This window comes from Tursiops truncatus, chromosome 11 (genome assembly GCF_011762595.2).
Source record: "Tursiops truncatus isolate mTurTru1 chromosome 11, mTurTru1.mat.Y, whole genome shotgun sequence".
Lineage (NCBI taxonomy): Eukaryota > Metazoa > Chordata > Mammalia > Artiodactyla > Delphinidae > Tursiops > Tursiops truncatus.
Window position 1 is genome coordinate 83,525,662 of NC_047044.1, and position 22,317 is coordinate 83,547,978.

At 34.2% G+C, this 22,317-nt stretch overlaps 1 protein-coding gene across 2 annotated transcripts in view; it reads left to right on the top strand.

The window, feature by feature from the left end:
* Positions 1–22,317, top strand: part of SOX5 (SRY-box transcription factor 5) — a 399,062-nt gene that overhangs the window by 78,818 nt on the left and 297,927 nt on the right. For both annotated transcript variants that reach the window (XM_073788966.1, XM_019936434.3), the window contains exon 3: positions 21,203–21,413. In XM_073788966.1, coding sequence (XP_073645067.1) covers positions 21,203–21,413 — 211 coding nt within the window. The remainder of the gene's footprint in view (positions 1–21,202; positions 21,414–22,317) is intronic.

Sequence of the window (22,317 nt, forward strand, 5' to 3'; positions counted from 1 at the left end):
GTTTTATTGGACCCCTCTCAAATGTCTAGAGATTTCTAAGAGCAGCTAGATCATAGTGTTGTCTATTAGAGTGTTTCGCTGAGCTTGACTGCCTCACTGCTGCCAGGAGTCCACAACCAGCAGTGACTACCCAAGGACAAAATGTGGCACTGGGATTGATTTCCTCTTTGAATAACTATGGTATCAATTTACTAAACATAAATCGGTATTAAAATACCAATTTATGAGATTGTTCACCTAAGAATTTAGATGAGGAAATATCTTTCTGAATCTTACTGGAAATGAATTGTCTTCAGTTTTCTAGGCCAGAGAAAAATTATCCTAATTTTCCCCTTTTGTTTTGGACATGGCTTGGCTTTATATCTTATGCTTATCTATAATTCCTTGATTTATTACACAACATAATGTAGTTTTGTGAATCACCATCTTTCAGGCATCTAATATTCAACATTTTTTAATTCGGAAGATCTACTGAAAAGAGTCTCACTGTTAACCATACTTCTACCAGAGCCTCTAGCACAATAGTAAAGTCCAGTGAGTGAAAGTCTTTTGTAAGCAAGTTATTGGAAAGTTCTTTATTTGATAGTAAGTTAAATATTGGTAGCACAGTGACCAGTTAAACACATATAGCTCTTTGAACTTGCCTCATGAATCTCTTAAGTACCATTCATCCTCATGTGCTTTATTTCCATTGTGGTAGTAAACCTTTACCAGTAGGGTCCTATATATCCTTTGTGGCAAAGAGAAGAAAATGATATAATCTAAAGCAGAAATAGTAGACTGTTTGACTTAAGAACAAATATAATATGGAAATTAAAATATATGCAGAGAATTTGCAGTTGAGGTGTGCATGAGAACGAATACCTTAGCTGACAGACATATCAATATAAACTGGTACTCTATAATAAACGTTCATTAGCATGTAAACAAGTGGTTTACTTTTGGTGTCAACAGTGACATTGCAGTTAATTCTTGGCCCTGGAATCAAGTGCTCAGAGATACTGATTTAATGAAAAAATCAAGTTTTTATAGTGAAAAAAAGTTTTGCTTATTAGCTAAAAATAATGTAACTTTTAAAAATGATACTTTTCCATTTGCTAAAGCTGTCTCATATGAGGAAAGTAAGATATTAAACTAAACCTTGCTAATATTTTACAGGTTTACTGAGTTTGAGAGCAAAGGTCATTTTGACTGTCTATGCATTTGGCGAATGCATTTTACTCCACTGGTTTATCTTTAATTGGTCAATGAATATGAAAATGATCTACTCGGAATATTTATCACTCCTTTGATTTCTAGAGTGCACTGGCTACCGTGGCTGGCAAGATTTGTGCCTCCTTTTCTTGCACAGTTCCATAGGCAGCCTTCAGAATTTTTTTGAAGATAGCTATCTTCCCAATTGTTCTAAAATCAAGGATATATTAATAATTATATAATATAGCTCTCAAGCTGTATAGCAAACTAGTTACTAAATAGTCCAGCTAAATAGTAATATGATCATGGAAGTGTATAGTAAGAACTGTGACTTCACAGTCCAAGAAAAGCATGGGGAAAAAAAACTTTAAATGTAAACTAATTAACCAGTTTTTTAATAGTTCTGCCAATCTGTACCCAGAATAAATGTACAGTTTTTCAATTTTATTTTATTTATTTTTAAACTTTTATTGAGATACAATTGACATATAACATTGTGTAAGTTTAAGGTATACAGTGTGTTGATTTGATTACATATATATTTTAATATGAATACCATTGTAGTATTAGCTAACAAACACTCCTATCATATCACATAATTACATTTTTTTATGGTGGAAACATTTAATATCTGGTCTCTTATCAACTTTGAAGCTTATACAGTATTGTCTATACAGTTCTCAGTTTTTTTTAATGCTTTGTCCTGTATCAAACCATGAGACTATACTTTCAGATCTTTCAATGACAGATAATATAAATTCTAGAAGAGAAGCAGTCCAGCTACGTGTGTGTTTGTGCTTGTATTTTTGAGGATTTAAGATGAAAGCTCATAAAATCATCGGTCAGCATGTTGAAAGTATACAAGTAGATAAGTGTAACATATACAAAATATTCAGTGAGAATAAATGTAATACAATGCTTGTGTTAAGTCAATCTGCAAAAATGTAACACTACCAAATATTCTTAGAATAATGAGAAGAAAGAAAAGATGCTTGGGGAGAAAACCTATTGTCATTGACAGGGCCTTTTATCCATTAGGCATTGTAGGCATAGTACTTTCAGTGGTCCATGAGAAAGTTTTGATTTCTTTTAAAATATGAAGCAAAAAGTGAACTTTTAGTTTGAAGAATATGTTTTAGTATATAATACTAATATATTTATTTTTCTACCAGTGGAGTCATAAAATATAACTTTAAATGTATTACATATTTTTAAATTATTATTATTAGTAGTATTTACTTATTTTTTATAAAGGGAAGGGGGTTTATGAAGACAAAAATTCTTAGGGCTCAGGAAGGCTATGATGTGGCTCTGGTGGTGGGTAAAACACAGAAAATAATTTTGGAAGAATTTTACAAAGTTGCCTTTTACATAGAGCTCCTACTGCTTCCCTTGTTTCTCCTGTCCAATCTTCTTACCCACTCTCTTACATTCCATGTTTAATTATTCTGTGTCTGCAATTGGAATGTCATTCTTATTTACAGGTCACTTTGTTAACTTCAGTAGCTTGAATTGTGATACGGAAAAACTGATCGCAATATTCATCCACTATCTAGTCCAAAACAGAGATCAAGTTATTATTCACGTCATACAATAATTTGTGTATTGTATGAAATGTAGCAGTATACATATAGGTAGAAATTTTAGTAACTCTGTGTAATACAATGAACAATAAGACAAAATAAATTTAATAAAAATGTGAAACAAGAATAAATGATGTTAATTTGGTACTTTTTCTCTTTCTATATTTTATTTCTTCTTTACTTGTTGGGCAGTTCATTCAGACATAATGAAACAAAAGCTGACATCAAAAAGAAAACTTTTATTTGTAATTGAGATGCTTTTAGTTTAACATATGAGCTATACATAGGCATTTTGTTTCTTTAAATATTTCTGTCAAAGATTGTTTATTATTTTTTGAGGAAAATATATGATGTGCCTTCAAATTTTTATTATATAATTTTAAAAAGACACAATAGTCCCTTCATTTGATTTTGAATAGTTAAGTATTTTTGTTACATTCAAATAGCTACCAAATTTCTATGGTGGCAAAGGGGATTTTTACATGATCCCTGTAATTATAAAGAGATTTTCTTAGTGAGTGAAGTGCCTCATTTATGCACCTCTCCTGAAAAAAAAATAAAATAAAAACGACATCGTAGTAAATCTTACATATGTAGCAATAGCGAAAAAATGGAAAAATCAGTACAACCGGAAATCGTAGTAAGAAATAGGAATACAGCAAAATGCCACAAATCCAATTTAGAATAAAATTTAGCACAGAGTCCTGTTTTCATGTCCACACACCTGGTCTGTATAGCCAAAGGGGAAAAGTAGGTTGAATAGTTATTGTGGGATTGTGCTAAGAACCTTAGACCTTGTAGCTTAGCTGCAAATAGGCTCAGCTTCTGTGTTGGACTATGCAAGCGGGTCTATAGCGGCTTTCTAGTGTACTCTAAGTAGTTTGAAATGTTGCATTTTTAAATTTTATAAGCTATATGTTAAGTTTTAAATATATATGTTTTCATATATATATAAATTCAAGATTATCTTTTTATTTTCATTACTCCCTATAATGTTCATTGTTATATGCTTTCTTGTCTGGAAGAAGAATGGGTAGAGTTAGAGTTTGTATTTGCTGGGGAAATGTGTTAAGCATTTGAAAAGCCTCTAGGTTTATAATTGGAAAAAGTTTGGAAATCAGGTATAATCCTCCCTGTAGTTTTTCTTCGGCCCCAATTCCTCCATCTCCATAATATATTCTAGTTGAATTACAGATGGTTTCTCAATACTGTGTTAAATCTATGAGAAATAGTTCAACTGTCCTTTTACTTACGACATGAAGTTCTACATACTCCTCTCTTCTTCCTCATTTTATTTCCAATTACTTCTCTTCCCCTGTTTTTGTTTCATTCTAAGCATCTTCTACATTTAGCCTTTACTTCAGTACTCTCTAATACTGTCTGCACCCTAGGTGCATTATGAGTACCAGGATGATAGGAGAAAATTGTCACAAAGGAGGTCTTGTTTTACCTATGTTTAAATGCTTCATCCTTCAGTGTAGTGATAGGGGAGAGAAGTCATCTCAGTTAAACTAACATTTATGGAATATCTCTTATGTATGAAATACATTGGATGCAAATATGAAAAGGACACAGGTTTATCCTTTGAGAGTTCACAGTCTCAGAAAATGGATATGCATTTAAATCCTAATTAAGGCTTTGATAATATTGTGGTGAGTGTTACAGATGGAGGGGTTTATGATATGTTATGGGAGTTTATGGGGGAAGAACAACATTTTCTGACTGAAGGGGAAAAGGAAACTGCTGAGCAGATGGTTCCAGAGCAGTGCTACTCAAACTGTGGTCTGTGCTTCATCAAGAAAGTCTTGTTATGGAAAGAACATCAGCTGAACTAAACTTAAGAGTGCGTAGTGATAGAATTGATTTCTGTTTGGGGGCAGCTCACTATCTTGTGTGGATTGGGACTTTGAGGACCACCCTTCTAACGCGTCCAGTATACATGTGCAAATCACAGTAAATCAGAAGTGAGTTCGCTTAATTTAAATGTGGGGCAGTGGGGTAGTTCTTGGAGGGGTTTCGCTGAGAGGGTGAAAGTGAAGAAAGGCTTTCTAAAAACTAAGACAGTTAGGCTGAGTCTTGAAGGATAGCTATGATTTGAAAAGGCAAGATGAGGCAGAGAGGAATGGAGGGGAAGGAGATATTCCAAGCAGAGCAAAAGAAAAGAGCTCAGAAAAGGGAACAGATCTAGGTATGGTTGTGGAAGTTTGTAGTGTACAATGTACTACTGTTTGTATCTTTTCAGGGAACTTCTAGGTATGTGTGTGGAACAGTGGGCAAATAGGTTACCTGATTAGAGTGTGCTTTCAAGGAATCTAGTAAAAAGGAAATAACATTTATCAAAAAGTAAATATGGGCTAGGAATTGTGCTAAACATTTATATTTGTCGAGTCATGTAATGTTTACAACCTCTGCAAACACAGTATCATTATTCCCATTTTGTTGATATGGGTACCAAAGTGGAGAGAATAAAATAAAGTCACAAGTCCAGTAAGAATGGGACTGACTCAAAAGACCATGTTTTAAGGGGAGAAAGTTGCAAAGGTGGATTAATGGCAGATTGTAAGGGGTCTTGAATGCTATCAGAAGTTTGGAGTTTATAATCTGTAATTGTTGGGGAACTATGAAAGGTTATAGATGCATAAATGGCTTTATAAACATCCTACTTCATGAATTAAACATTAACTTATGATTTAGGTTAGACTCTAAATGTGTGCCTTAGGGAAGAAAGTGAAAAAGTCTAATCCTGATTTGTTTCCAGACTAAAGCAGAATTGAACAGGGTTTAGTCTGGGATGGAGTGGGAATGAGGGGAGATGGATACCCTTGTTTAAGCAAAGTGGAGATGGATACCCTTGTTTAAGCAAAGTCTTCAAATATTTTGGCCAGTAATTGGCTGATTTGTAGTTTAGAGAAACACATAAAGTGTCAAGTAAGTTCTGTGAAATAAGACCAACAATTTTTTCCTTTGTTCTGTATCAGGGAAAAAAAAATGCTACTGAGGATTGGATTATACAGAGATTGCAGTAGGCCTGTGAAGGGTATGAGAAAGGACCAGGAGTATCCATATGTACTTTTCTTCCTCAAATATGAAAAAAATAATTTTCACTTGCTTCAAAGTACTTGTAATACGTTTTCTTCCCAGCCTTAACATTATTCTGCCAGACCAGTCAGAATGTGGCAAAATCAGATGAATAATTGAGTTTAGACAGTTAAAGACTGAAGGTAAGACAATTACGTACTGTGTTTTTATATATTTATCACTCAGAGACCTATAGAATTTCAAACCTGGCCTTAGATCTTAGAGGTCTTTTATTCCACAGCTCTCATTTTGATATAGGAAAATTAAAGTTCATAGAGGTTAAGAGACTTGCTTATGCTCAAAAGTGGTGATTTTTGCTCCACTCCCGTGTGACTGGGAATGATGGTGCAACTTTAAAGAGGGAAAACAAAAAGTGAGCCCAGAGCAACAGCCGGTTTGGGTGACAGAGTTCTGAATTCACATTTATGTATGTTGGGTTTGATGTACTGAGATATTTAGGTGAAAACAGACTATTGGAAATGTATCATTGAAACTTCCCTGCCAAGAGATAGGAACGTGAAAATTACCTGCATAGACACAATATTTCAAATTGTGAATTTAAGAAGAGTCGTTTATTCCCCAAAATATATTAAGCATTTACAATTCCCCAAGGAAGTAAACTTAAGCCAGATTTTATAGCTTGAAGTTAGTTTGAAAGAGGCAGAGAAGTGAAAATAAGGAGTGTGTGACCTAGAGAAAGCAAGGAGTTAAATTATAGTTATATTGCTAAGTGGAGTGGAGAGTGATGATACCTAAGTTTGTGTATTATCCAAAGGAGTTCTTAATTTTTTTCTGAAAGCTGGGTGGAAGCCACTGAAAGATCTTCAGTGCACAATGTCAAGATCGGATCCCTAAGACAGAGAGTTTAGAAAAAAACGTAGGAAGTTATGATGGCTGTTGAATACATTTTAGAGGATTTAAGGTCATAACACACAATGCCTGGGAAAAGAATGAACAGCAGAGGGTGGGCCATCAGAAATCTAGGCAAAGAACTGTCAGCAGTCTCAAATATTTTGAAGAAGTCATGAAATATGTTGCCTTTGACTATTGGAAGATCATTTGTAGTCCCTCCAGGACCCAGGATAATGCTTTTCAAAAAGTAGGCGTTTGGTTAACAAATTTTGTGTGCATGCCTCATTGATGTATGTGAGGGGGGAGGTGGATGAGTGTTTAAATTGTTATTTAGGAGTTTGACAAAACTTCTTAAATTCATTTGGAAATAAAAGTTAAACAAATTGAAATGTAAGATGTAGCCAATTAAAAATAGTAAAGAAAGTGGAATATGTCAACAAAGTACATTATGAAACCAAATGGGCCTATTAGAAATGTTGTATGGGGGTTTCCCTGGTGGCGCAGTGGTTAAGAATCTGCCTGCCAATGTAGGGGACACGGGTTCGAGCCCTGGTCTGGGAAGATCCCACATGCCGCGGAGCAACTAAGCCCGTGAGCCACAACTACTGAGCCTGCGCGTCTGGAGCCTGTGCTCCACAACGGGAGAGGCCGTGACAGTGAGAGGCCCGCACACCGTGATGAAGAGTGGCCTCTGCTCGCCGCAACTGGAGAAAGCCCTTGCACAGAAACGAAGACCCAACACAGCCAAAAATAAATAAATAAATTTATAAAAAAAAAAAAAAAGAAATGCTGTATGGGATTGAGAGATGACATATATGAAAGTAAAACAAACTTTGACTAGAAAATTAGATTAAGGTTAGTAAAGTTAGAGCAATTACATGTTTTCAGCCCAATGAGAGGCTGTATAGCATGATAGTTAGACACAAAATTAAAGGAGTCAGAGAGATATGAGTTCAAATTACTTATTATTTAACTTGAAGTACCGGGCTTAAACTCAGTATCTGTAAAAGCAGAGGTAACATTTCCTTCCTAAGTCTGTTAGGAATGATCAAAGTAATAGCCTCCTAAAAATGCCAGTGTAGTTATTGGCTTATTAATAAGTTTTGTTAAGTGGTGCTCTTGTTATTTTTCTAAGAATATGCCTTCAGGTTCTGAACGAAATCAAAGGTTAATTATGGTAAATAAAGAACACTGTAATAAAAACACATTAAATGGAAGAATTATCCTCATGCAATACTGCAATCAGAGTGGTATGTAAGATGGCCGTGTAAAAACTCACAGTTATTCAAATTGTCAAGTTTTGGAATTGACACCCAAGTGAAGTGGTGAAAGCTTCATCGTTTGGGTCATTTTAAACTAGATTCTACCACACTCAAGGAATCCTGTGGTCAAATTCTTATCCTTTCCACCAGTTGCATAGTTCTTCCAGGCACAGACCTGCTATTGACTTCCCTGTTTCCATGCACAAAGCTGCTATTCACTTCCAGGAAAATTGGTGGCTCTGTGGAATTGGATAAGAATTTGGCCTACAATGAGCGATTTGAATGAATGAATTAAGAATTGGCAAGAAAATACAGACATATGCCACATTTACTTGGTACATTCACGCTTCAAGAGAACTCAGGTAGCACGTAAATTCTGTGTAAAAAGCCAGAGATTTTCAGCAGGACCCTATTACAAAGGCAGCCTAAATCTTTTCTGTGTATTTTTGTCATATTTAAAGAACAAGACAAAAATATCATATTTAATTACTGGTTATTGGAATGCCTCTTCTGCTAAGAGTCTCTTTTGATAAAGTCATGTATAGCACTTACTATTTACAGAGCTGCTATCAGAGGACAAGACTAACAGTCATTATAGGCTAATTTAATATGTGGATTTACTAACTTTTTTCAGATACACTGTTATTTTTAAGCCGGTCTTCATTAGCTTGACTGATACTGGACTACTTGCAAATTAAGTGTTATCCTTTGGTTTTTGTAGGCAAAATACAACCAAGGTGTATGGGGACTCACTAGCGTGCCGGCATTAAAGTGGAGAGAGTCTGAATCTTCTCCTATTTTCAGGAGTAGACAGATTTCTTCTCTTGATATTATTGCTTATGCAATTTTCAGTTCCAGAGACATCGGGCCTTTAAAAAGGCAGAGATCTTACATTTTTGACAGCTTCTCCCTTCCACTGATTGAAACAATAAAAATAAACATGAAGCTGTCGGAATGGCCTCTGTGTATAATGTCATTTGCATGTGATTTCCTTTGCTCCTCTAGATAATTGAATTTATTCAGGCAATTTATTTTTTAAATGTGTAGTCTCTGTGAATGGAAACATCTTAACTAAAGACAACCCTTTTATTTCCTGTTAATGAAATATATACATGTATGTGTATACTTCTTTCTGTTAGAACCAAGGGAGTAGAAGAAGAACAATGGAGACACCAAAAATGTACTGGAAAAAAATTAATTAAAGAGATGAAGTGTGACTCTTGTAACCAAATATTCTCTCTTTGTGTTCACCCCCTGTCTATGTTCAAGGTCTCTGGGTGCTCAATGGGAGCTTTTAAATTATCTTTCCCTGTTTGTTGTTGCTAAGTATAATGAATGGATAGCCAAAGGACTTTTGTAAGAAACTACTGTTTGTATAATCTCAGAGTTGGTAAGCATAGCAATACCTGGTTGGTTCCCATCCTGAGACTAATAAATTTCAGGCTTAAAGAGGATGACTATTTAAACTGAACTCTATTATGCAAACAATGTAGCTTTATAACACAAATGAAACTTATATTTTCTCGGTATGGGGAATATAAAGAATATATGCCATTATTGTGGATTGATTCTTGTGGGTTATTGAGCATCAAACCGGAATCACTTGGGATATCAGAAATATCCAGGGATGTTCGGAAGTCAGGAATTCAAGTAGAATTGTAAAAGAGAATGCATCTGTCCAAAATCCAAAATTACTTACCTCCTCTTTATACTCTCTAGGATTTGGTATAATACAATTTCATTTTTTATACATATATCCCAACAAGTTCCCTTGGTAGAATAATTTATTAATGGAAAACACCATCACTTGTAATTTATACCTGTGACCACAACTCAATGAAGCAATCACAGCAGTAAATTTCTGCAGAACTTTTTTGTTGTTGATGGTTTCATTTTTATTTTCCCCTCATTTTAACATCTATATGGCAAGAATTTTGGAGATTGAACATACAGTACCAAGAACTCAGCATTCTGAGAGTCCATTCATTGTAAATAAGGGAAAGATTTGTCAGTTTCCAATTTTCTCCTTATTTTTACAGTGCTATCTTTTTGTCAAACTTTAGTCTTACTTCCTAAAGTAATACGGAAAAATCCTTATTCTGACATTTTTATTCTAATTTCTCTGTTTTGCGTATTCTATAGGTGCTCATTATTGTTTCCATGTACCTGTTTTTCTTTAGAAAAGCGTTGTTCATCTTTCAGTATCTAATTATAAATAACAATAAAATTTCAAAAATGTACATGGTAAACCCGAGTCCCTGAAGGAGAAGGTGATACTCACTTATAACTGCCATTTTTAGACATACGTGAAGAGCACTAGGCCATTGCTCTTCTCCCTGTGTGGACGCTTTCTGAGAGTTCATGAACTAAAGTGTATTTAACCATTCACTTATGAAAATAATGGTTCATAACGCATCATTTTACTACCTTTATTTTTATAACCTGAACATTGTCTTTCAAGGTGCATCTACATTTGGATGTTCCACATACAGATTTAAAGATCTCAAAGAGGGAATTCCCCGGCGGTCCAGTGGTTAAGACTCTGCGCTTTCATTGCCAAGGGTGTGGGTTCGATCCCTGGTTGGGGAGCTAAGATCCCACAAGCTGCGCGGTGCGGCCAAAAAAGAGAAAAAAAAGATCTCAAATGGTAAACCCATCACTTGAGACCCGAGGGAGATTTTATGGCATCTATTATAGTGCTGGGGTCAAAAGTTAGGGCTAATGCTCAAGTTATAAACTAATTTAGTTATATTGAATTTATTAATTTTTTGTACATATACTGATTCTATTCTAACAGTCATCTCTGTTTGCTAACCATTCTGTTTTTGTCAATACTGTAATCATTATTTCAACCTCCCAAGCAACAACTGTATTTACTTTGACTCCTTATTTTCAAGTTATCTAATTTTATCATTATCTGCTGCAAATTGTCTCTAGGATTTGATGGTTCTTTTCAACTCTCACAACTACAATTTAGCAGAAAGCTTTTTATCATCACATATGTGGCACGGTAACAGTTTCCTATTCAGTGGAGATCTTTACTTTCTCTTCTACCCAAACCATTCTCCATACCACTGCTAGACTGATCTTCCTAGCAAATTACTTTGAGAGTTAACACTCAGTATAGAATCTAGAATAGTTCTCCTTTGTCTGTCAGGTCAAAGGTAAATAATTCTATTGGACTTTTATGACCCTTCATAAAATAACCCTACTATGGAAGTATAATCATTCTCATTTATTATTCTCCATTTCTTTGGGTTAAGCCACTACCTTCTCGCACGTGTGTGTGTGTGTGTGTGTGTGTGTGTGTGTGTGTGTGTGTGTGTTTACCCTATAAAATTTTCTGGATGATGCTTCTGGGAAGCAACGCTCTACATCTTTTCCTCTCTACCTATTCTTTCTAGAGTTAGATCAAAAGACTACCTATACATAAAGATTTAATAAATTCACTTAATATGTATTTATTAAACACTAATAATAGGGTCTGGGGTACCTGGTGAATAATCAGACACATTCCCTGCCTTCATATATGGTATAGAAAGAAAATTAAATAAATGATCCCAAAACAGTGTGCTGCTAAGTGGTATGTTAAAGAAGTTTCTACCTTCCTTTGATTTCCAGTGGTCTCTCTTTAAATTTCTTGTGCATGTATAATTTGCTGCTATACAATTTAGTATTTATTATAGTTGTTATGATTACTTATTGTTTCTTGTGTATTTTAAATGACTTGCAAATTTAATTTTCAACTCTGAGGAGAGTGAACCAGCTTGATTTTTTTATACCTTTAGCATCTCTTACAGAACCTGAATCAGTTGAGGAAGGCCGTATAACTTAATGATGACCAGCATGGATTTTAAAGTTAGATGATCTTGAGTTTAATGCCCCAATTTACCATTTCTTACTCTTACCTTGGGTAAATTACTCTTAGGAGCTTAATTTCCCCATCTGTTAAATAGGAATATAACAGTCTTTATGCAGTTTCTCTGAGAATTATTAAATGTAATATCCAAAAACTTTTAGAACAGGGCCTTTTAAGAACTCCAAGAGTGGTAGGTATATTTTTACTGAAACATTTGTGACTTTAAACAAATTTTGTATATGTGGTCAGAAAAATGCCTAATAGTTTAGAAATATTATTAAAAGTCTTCAAAACTATAAGACTAAAATAACAATATTTTATATAGCATTACTCATATTAACTGCAAAAAAAAAAAAATCATGAGAACTGAAGCTTGTGCTTCTTGTATCTCAAATCACTGCTTAATGTCAATTCATACTGAAGGTCCCTTTCAAAGAAAAAGTCCTGCTTTTGCTATATACAGAGTGCTCTATTGAAAGTCATAATTAATATAGAAAAACAGCTCTGTAACTTTTTTAAAAAATAGGAAGATGGGATTAGTGTAATGACATCACATTTGAGTGACATTGCGCTATGAAATCAGCCTGATCCTGTGAGGAGACACTGCTGGTGAGGGGCTGTATTCAGGCGTGAATGGAGCACAGAGGAGGGAAGCTGGCCGAAAGAGAGTCAGTACTTGATCTCTCTTCCCTCATATTACTGCTGTTGTTCTGTATTTATAGTGTAAAGAAACCTAAAAATTTGCTTGCAAGAGAATCTAGTGGTGCTAATGTTCTCCTGAAGAAAAATTTTGATATGTCTATCTCACAAGAAGAAAGAGAAATATAAAAGAGAAGTAGAAATATGGTATAATAAGTAATTGGTGTCATGTATTTATGAAAAATAATTCATTACTCTAATTTTTTTTCAGACTTTGACTTTAAAAAGTTTTATTTCGTAATGAGGAGTAATTGAACATTCTTTCTTTGATCATTTTCCAGAGTTATCACTTTGTAAAGAACCATGAAACTGTGAAATTTGAAAATTGTGTATGCAACAGAGATATAAGCACACTCATGTCACATGACATTTTGTGAACTATTTTTTTTCCTTAAAAAAAGTTTGTATTAGGTTATCCTTAAAAATGGGCCACCTGAAAAAAAATTTTAATTATTCTTTAAAAAAATGATTCCATGGGTGCAGTTTGGTTTCAGCAGAAAGAGCTATGAAACTACTTGTATATGCATTTTCATTTTTTGATGGAGTGGGTAGGGGAAGGGATTTGTCTCCTCTTCTTCACTTTCCTGTTAAAGAGCCTGGCTTTTTCTTTATTTGTTTTTATATATTCTGTGTTTTGTTCATTGTTATCTCCTAATATTATGGGCTGAAGCATTCTCATTTTAACAAATACATAGTTCTTGCCACTTCTCAGTTACCATTTTATGAGTTTTGTAATTTGTAACGCATATATTAACTCATATAATCCCTTAACTAATACAACTCATTATTTTGTAATTTATAATACACTAACAACCCAATGAGGTAGATGATAGTATTATCCCCATTTTACAGTTGAAGAAACCTAGGCATAGGAAGATTAAATAACTTAGGGTCACACAGCTAGTGAATGTGGAACCAGGATTTAAACCACATCTGTTTGGCTTCAGATTCTCTGCCCTTAACTGTGAACATCATTATGCTGTCTCACAAGTTAGCACTCAAAATATTTTTATTACACGAATGAAAGAGAAAATTGAGTGAATGAGGTACTTCTTATCCTTCAAAAAGTATTACTACTAAATTCTGGAGATCTGGTACTATATCATAGCACATATGAATTACTTATCATTTATTATCCCATTTTTAGATGAAGAAACTGAGTTTTGATATGTTGAGATAGCTTGTCCCAGATGAATAAATGACAGACCCTGGATGTGAGCCCAACATTCTGACTTCTGACTCCAGTTTGCTTCACCATTGCTGCTTTGCTGACATCATATTTTACTGCATGGGGTGGGGTGGGGGGTGTCACAGTTTATTTCACTTATGACAGAACATGTAGTCAGTTTCCAGTTATAAATGATGCTAGCAAACACTTAGCTTACTAACTTTACCAAGATCTGTTCTGTATGAGAAACTGTACTCATTGCTCTGTGGGGTAAAAAGAATTCAGTTCCCAAACAGATCACAATTTGAGGAATTCCTCAAGTATCATTTCTTTCTTCAGACTCAGAGTGAATAGGTATTTAGTTAAGTTTATTAACAACTACAGTAGAAATGTTCTGAAGGCTTCTTAGGAAAATGACAGGTGAATTATTATATATAATTAGTGGCTAGTTTTTCTTTACTTCTTAAAATATTATTACATAATCCACAATGCTAGTGTTAAATGGGAGTGTTTTGATGTGTAGTCTAATTTTTGTTTAGAAACATCTTATTGTTGACCTTTGGGCCCGCAGGGAAGCGATCATCAAATGTCTTAAAGTGTTTTTGCTAGATGTTTAAACAGAAGTAAGTACAGCACACAAATCAGCAGGAAGATGAGGCTGTCACAGCACAAAATTTTCTTTGTTTTACAGGTTCTATTAGTTAATGTATTAGAATTCTCTAAATGCCACTTTTGCTTATTAAGTGGTTTTGAGAGCACATGAAAACATACGTTTTATTCTTGAATGCAGCATTTCTGAGATTCTTAGTAAATGTGGTTCTGGAAAAACAACCATTAGACACTTCTGCCCGTGTAGCACCCACATGCAAATGAAGATATTTTCCAAAACTGTTTTTCCTGTTTGTACAATCTCTTATTAAATCAGAAAATTTGCCTTTAAATTTCTGTTTCACTCACTGGAATTAAATTAGATGGCAAATATGACATTGGTTTAAAAACACAAAGGAAACATACTATCATTGTTTTATTTCATATTATAAATGAGATTAAACTATTAATAAGTTCAAACCAAATTTTAGTACATTTCTGAAAATAATCTATTTCCACAATGCTACGTTGACATGAATCTCAGATTCTTTAATCTATACAGTTAGTATGAAACCAGCAAACCTACGCCTGTTTCAGTATGTGCCAAAATGGCTATTAAAAAAAGTTGTCAGGGCTTCCCTGGTGGCACAGTGGTTGGGAATCCGCCTGCCACTGCAGGGGACGCGGGTTCGTGCCCCGGTCCGGGAGGATCCCACATGCCGCAGAGCGGCTGGGCCCGTGAGCCATGGCCACTGAGCCTGCACGTCTGGAGCCTGTGCTCCGCAACGGGAGAGGCCACAACAGTGAGAGGCCCGCGTACCACAAAAAAAAAAAAAAAATTAGAACTGAGCAGGGTATGGAATATGGAACTTTCCATAGATCATAGAGCAAAAAATGTACAGTACATATTTGAGTATTATGGGATTTCTACCCATTTTTTTGTGATGATTAAATGATTGTAAGGATTTAGAGCACTAATTTTCAGGGAATTTCTATAATCTCATAAAATGTTGAAATATATAAAATATAATCTTTCCTTAAAAGCTGACTTTGGATTCCTATGACTACGTTGCAAGTGATCTAGAGTAGGCCGGTACAGCCAAGTCTAACACACCCCCCGCAGGGAGCTTTAAAAAAAATGCATATACGTAACTTGCTGGTCTCATCCCTAGACAGATTTATGAACCACTCATCTAATATCTGGAATTTCAATCAGTTTACCTTGTAGTCATTTAAGCACTAAGAATTATTGATCTTATAAAACTCAGTAAGTTTTACAAATGTGTTATTGGTGGCTTTTTCCAATATAGAAAGGTGAACAGTTGTGATGAGCTCTGTCTATAGATGACTGACAGTAACTCAAGCAAAACTGTCTCTGTCAATTTTTCATTTATTTAAATCAGTGAATCTAAGTATGCGTTAGACAGCTCTTTTTTAGGAAAAGTTTAGAAAAGATTTTAAATCCGACATTAACACCAACAGTAATCACAACCATAATAGACACCCTTCAGAGATCTGCCTATAAGTGTTGACTTTTGTTGTATAAATCTTGGGAACTGACCATATCCTGTTCCCAGAATATTGAATTTGATCATGTTAATCAAAGAAAGACTCTTAGTGTTCCCCAGTGAGCTTTTTGAGGTGTTGGGTTTTGCCTCATGTATCCTTCCTCGTATGTTTACATCCTGCTTTCAGGAAAATTCCTATTTGAAATTTAATAGATATGACTTCTCAAAACGGTAACATTCATTTATAAAAGTAACAATTTGTTCTGCCTTCCATTTCAGATTTATATGTGCATTATCACAAAGTAATTTCTGAGTAAGAAGGCAATGATTGCCCTTAGTAATGTACTGTTTTCTTCAATGTGTTTATTATTCTTTATAATTAAAATATTGATCTCTGTCTAAATGTTTATCTTAGGAACAGTAAAATTTCAAGTTATTGACATACATGCTTCTATGTTTATCTGAATAAAACATCAATAAAATCTATAGTTTGAGGCTCTTTTTACATATAATAACTGATCATTTTGAAATCATCTAATTGTATATATTAATGAGTTTATAATCCTTTTCACATTTCGGTCAGAGCTTCTTAACCTGGAACCCAGGGTTTATAGGAGTTACTAGGGGATTTCATTGAGGAAGTTCATAGTTGGAACTATGAGAGTAGAAAATGAACTCTCTAAAATTATATGTAAAATTATGTGTGCAATTGCATGAGTGTTTGCCTGTATGCATGTGCATTTGAGTTTTGGAGGGCATCTCTAGCTACATCAAGAGATCTATAATCCAAAAGGAGTAAGCGTTAGTGGTTTGAGGTTTCATGCAGAAGTATAATGAAAAATTATTTTAACCAAAAAAACATTAAAAATAGTTTTTATACAATCATTATGTATTTTTTTCTATTACTAAATGAAATTTGGCATCTCCTAGTTTGACAGAATAGGTTACAGGTAGTGCAATTTAGTTTCAAAATGGATATCTGTGATAACATATTTTTATCCAATTTTTAAAGAATTTAAGGAATAACTGCATAATATAGCTTTTAAAAATTCAGATATAATTGACATATAGCATTATATTAGTTTCAGGTGTACAACATAGTGACTTGCTATTGGTATATATTGCAAAATGATCACCACAGTAAGCCTAATTAACACCCATCGCCTAAGTTACAAATTTTTTTTCTGTTGTGATGAGAACTTTTAAGATTTACTCTCTTAGCAACTTTCAGATAGAGACTATAAAATTATTAACTATGGTTACCATGCTGGACATTACATCCCATGCCTGTTGCTGGAAGAACATGACCATGTCAAAACTTGTTTGGCACCAAAACACTTTCTCTGTGGATCTGTAGTTCATTTTGTGCTGCGTCTATGCAATACCAAAATTAATGAACTTGCATTAATGAGAATTTAGTTAAAGATAGTCCAGATCTTCTGTACTGTTTCTTCTAAGCTCAAAACTTTATTGAACTAGAAAGAATGCTAGAGGTGGCCACACATTCTATAAAGATAGATTAAAAATCATAAACTACTGAGCACCATTATTTTGATTAGCCACTTAGACCTCAAATGTATATGTTTGGTTTATATAACTATTTAAATCGTAAGGTTCATTTTTGTGGAATATAGTATAAACCAATGTGTATTTGGATGGAGAGAGCTTTATAAGCCTACAATACTGCTGGGTTAATTAATTTCAGGACATTTACATCACTTCTTTAGGAGTTGAACATATTGGGGTGAAAGCCTCTCTTTTTCATACTTAATTATTAAGAAGAAGCAGATCTTGTTCACCCATATCATTGATAGATATAGACATAGTTAAAGGTTTCTTGGGGGTTTGTTTGTTTTTTGTCTTTTAAGAGTAGGGTAGTATTAGCACTGTGGTTGAGAACCAGGGCTCTGGAAGCCAAGAGAATGGAGTTGATTATCTACTTTATGTTTTATTAGTCACATGATCTCAGGCATTTACTTCAGTCTGTGTGCCTCAGTTTCTCCATCTCTGAAGTGCAAATCATAATTAGGCTTGCCATGAGAATTAACTGAATTAATGCATATATGGCAGTTTAAACAACGCCTGACACAAAGTAAATATTCAGTAAATATTGTCTGTCATTCTTAGTGATTATAGTCTGATAGACTGACTAGTAAATGTAGTGTTTTTACTACCCTGTGTGGATTTAATTTCAGTTTATAGGACCGAAAAATACACATGATGATGTATTTCTTGAGTCTAGAAGTCAAGAATGAAATGTCATTTGGGCAATAAAAGGAAGATACATATTTGATTGAGTCGCATATTATCTCTTTTATTCAAATGAATTAATTCTTCTTAGTCACCAAATTATCTAAAATTTGAATATTAAGGTGTTCATAGAAAAATACTATCTATAGAATTAGTAAGAATGCATTTTTAAAAAGATATTTTGATGAGGGTAGATACATGGATACATTAGGCAGACCCCTTCCTTTATCTCATGGTTGCAAAGGTGACAAAGAGAGCAAGGTGAGGTAAAGCTTGTTCAAGAAACACGGACTTCCCTGGCGGTCCAGTGGTTAAGACTCTGCACTTCCACTGCAGGGGGCATTGGGTTCGACCCCTGGTTGGGGAACTAAGATCCCACATGCTGTGTGGCGTGGCCAAAAAAAAAAAAAAAAGTATACCGGAGATTATTAACCTCATTCTAAAAGTTTGGAACACACTTTTATCATTAGACTTTAAAAGTTACACATCACAGTTCCAAGAGCTCTTCTGCAAAATACTGAAACTTGTTCTTAGAGTTCACAAAACTTAATTAAATATATATTGCTGGCCTGGACCACTGCTGCATTTGTTAGCGGACTCTTTGAACGTTCAGCTCCCAGGAAAATGAACGGAAATGTGCAGTCATTATTTCAGGGATGGTAAATGCAGTCCCAGGGAAGAAACTGAAAACCATAGGACTTCGTTGACCGAAGACTGTGCCAGCACTACATAACAGGCCATTGGCCATGCAGATGGACAGTGGAGCCCCACACTGAAACATCTGTTAACTACATAAAACTGTTAAAGGGATTAACACTGCCAGAGGCTGAAATGTAATCAGACAGGTGAAACAGCGATAAGATAAATATTCCTGCTTGAAATAAAAGTAATGCTCATTAATTTATTTTTATATTGCTGTGGTAACTGAGTTTAGAATTCTTGTGAAATACGTTAAACTCTTCACAATATATCCTTTCTCTTTGCAAGGTGTAGAAAATTAGAGAGATGCAAAATGGGATATTATTTTATTTTACTTTAATTTGAAATTTTTTCTGATATTTTAATAGACTTCATTGCATATAATTTGGGTGTCATTCTCTGTACAGATGATGCTACAGAAAAATGTGTGTAATTTGCACTTATGGCAAGCGAAGCTCAGTTGCCAAATTCTTATTTGTAAAGTATGTCATCATATAATGTAAAAACAGAGTATAAAATATAAATGTTTAAAGTGAAGCTAAAATTGGGATGTTTCTGCTTTTGACCTTGGAAATAAAGGAGAAGAAAGATCTGTGGAAAATAAATACAGCAGTTTTGCTGTATTCTGGTTTGCACATTAAGCTGAGCTAATGTTTATTATGGGTCATTCATAAAAACATTCCTTAGTTTACTGAATGAATTTGTGATTGCCCCTTTCAGAGGTGTCTGTGTGTGTATGTATCTGTGTTTAAGTGTTTGCTTGTATTTATGTGTCGGTTTTAAATAAATAATTACAAAAGTGTACTTTCATTTAGCCTGCAGGGGCTTATAATTATTACATTATGCATATTGATTTCTAAATTCAAGTACCTTATAAGCTAAGAATCATCTATGAAAGTATTGTCTATAGAGCATTCTATCAAGAAACAGTGATTGTAAGAGGCATATTCTGTTTTTAGGAAGTGGAAACCATTTGGGGTTTAGAATTATTCTGAAAATTCTTTTCGCACACATTTTTTACTTTTGCTTTTCCCACATTGACTCGATCCCACCCAACAAACTGATGTTTATACCATAGCTAATGTCCCTGTATTCACTGATATCCATTGACAAAAATCATATGAACAAGTTACGATTATATTTGTGTTGACATCTCTATTTTTCATATATTTTAAACAATCAGAATGACAGTTTTATCAAGTAATTTTAATCTAGTCAAAAATATTAGCATTATTTTTTAAAGATTAAATATCAAATCAGTGTGATTTGTCATTTTTCTGGGGTCAGCAGATCCTCATTAACATGTCTTAAATAGAGGACAAATGTGTAAGCACGGGCATAAGCTATTATACTGAACATTAAATATGCACACGCTCATATATATTTTATTGGAAACTTTTAATGCTGTAGAATTAAGAAATAAACCTGGGGGAGACTAACTTCCTCAAAGATGTTAGGATACAGATTTATTTTTAAGAAAAGCTCTGCTTTGTGGCAAGTCAAAGGATTATGGAGGTAAGAGATTATACAAGGAAAACCTTTAAGAAAATAAATTTTTCTTTGTCATTTCAATATCATTTCTTTGGAAAAGTTCTGATAAAACAATTTAGTGCTGCTTATACAAAATATACCCCTGATATTACACAAATTGCCGAAGTTCTACTAGAAATTATGGGAAGAATAATGCCAAAAGGAACACCAGAAGTATGTTTACCTTTTAGAATTATAGAATAAGTTCTTTTCATACATGTACACAATTATGAAGAGGCAAAGTCTGCAAGAAACTTCATTTTTCAGGGCAAATGAGGCTTAAAGTGCGAAACAGCAAAGAGTATCATCAGAAACAGTGCTTCAGATAACAAATGGAATTGGAAATATCTTCTGCATAAGCAGAAATGAATTTACAGTATACTTCTCTGATGTCAGAATAACTTGGGTGGCTGATGTCTTCTAAAAAGCATGAGAGGAAGGTGGAGAACTGAAAGAGGACCCTCCTTTAATTAGGAGTACCATAAAGAACAGGCAGCTGCTTAAAATTAAAAAGAAAATTAAATATTTGGAATGTTATTTGTTTAAACATTATAATATCATGAGAAGGTTTATTACAGATGACCACTACATTTAATGTTCATAGGAAAATCTAAGACTTTCAAAGAAAAGCCAAAAATAGACAAAACTAATCAATATAGGCTTTGTAGAAAGGCTGCGTTGCCGTTTGAACTCAGTCTAAGGGAGAGAATCTTCTTATTTTTACTTCTCCTATGAATTGATCTTTGTCTCACTCTAGTGTCAACCTGTAAAGTTAATGTATTCTTTTTTGAAATTTCTTTATTCCTTTTGCTCCTGCAGAGTGACGTTTTTCACCGTTGCAACTGAATAAGCCATGTAATCAATTAAAATTAAAAAGCTTACTGAATTTTAAACAAATATATATATATATTTTCTTTTGATTTCTCTTTCAGGAAGTTGATGGCAATAAAGTTATGTCTTCATTTGCCCCACACAACTCATCTACCTCACCTCAGAAGGCAGAAGAAGGTGGGCGACAGAGTGGCGAGTCCTTGTCTAGTACAGCCCTGGGGACTCCTGAGCGGCGCAAAGGCAGCTTAGCTGATGTTGTTGACACCTTGAAGCAGAGGAAGATGGAAGAGCTCATCAAAAATGAGCCAGAAGGTAAAGGATGGAAAAGAAAACAAACCTGATTTTAATGGTTTGATTTTAACTTCTAGCTCCCTTTTCTGACGCACTCTCAAGGTTAAATTGGAAGAAACCGAATGCAATGAAGATGCATAGTATTTTTTTTTTAGAAACATATTTATACGTCTAACCCCAATTTTATAAATCATTAATTTTTGTTATGATGTCTTCCTTATTTTCACACGAGTAAGTTGTGGTTGAGTAAAACCTAAGGTTCAAGAATACAAAGTGGCAGAAGAGCCCAGGACAGTCACCGCCTACCTGCCAGATATGTGCAGTCTAGTTTGTGCTTCCCCACCAGGGCCATTTTACAACTTTGTTGCATTTTATAACCTTTATACATTAATGCATCTTAGACTGCCTAGACAATTCGGTCTATTTTTTGTATAGTCTAAAATTAGTATGGTTAGAACTATTGTGTATTTGAAAAGTAGTGATTCTCTTACTGTTAGCTTAGCTGAGGTTCCCAGTTTTTCAACTTCCAGGATGCCTTTCTTTTAAGATTTCATTTTCTAAATTTCTTTAATAGTTACAGATAGTCTCCTACAGGTGATAATGCTCATGGACTCATCTTAAAATGAAAGCAAACGAACTAGTAAAACGATTGATGCAAACTGTATAATTTATGAATAAATGATAGTCATCCTTTACATTACAGATGTTTACTAACTCCTGTTTAAAACCTATGTCCATCCTAAACACGGATGCCACGTTGCACACAAGGACATGCCTCCTATTTATTTCAGAGTCAGATGGAAAAGTGAAACAAACAAACATAAAACAGTGACATAAAAAGACATGCTTTACACCAAAAATATACTGCATTTATACTATTTAACACTATTTTTAACTGTTGTTAGGACACTGGTAAATTATATCT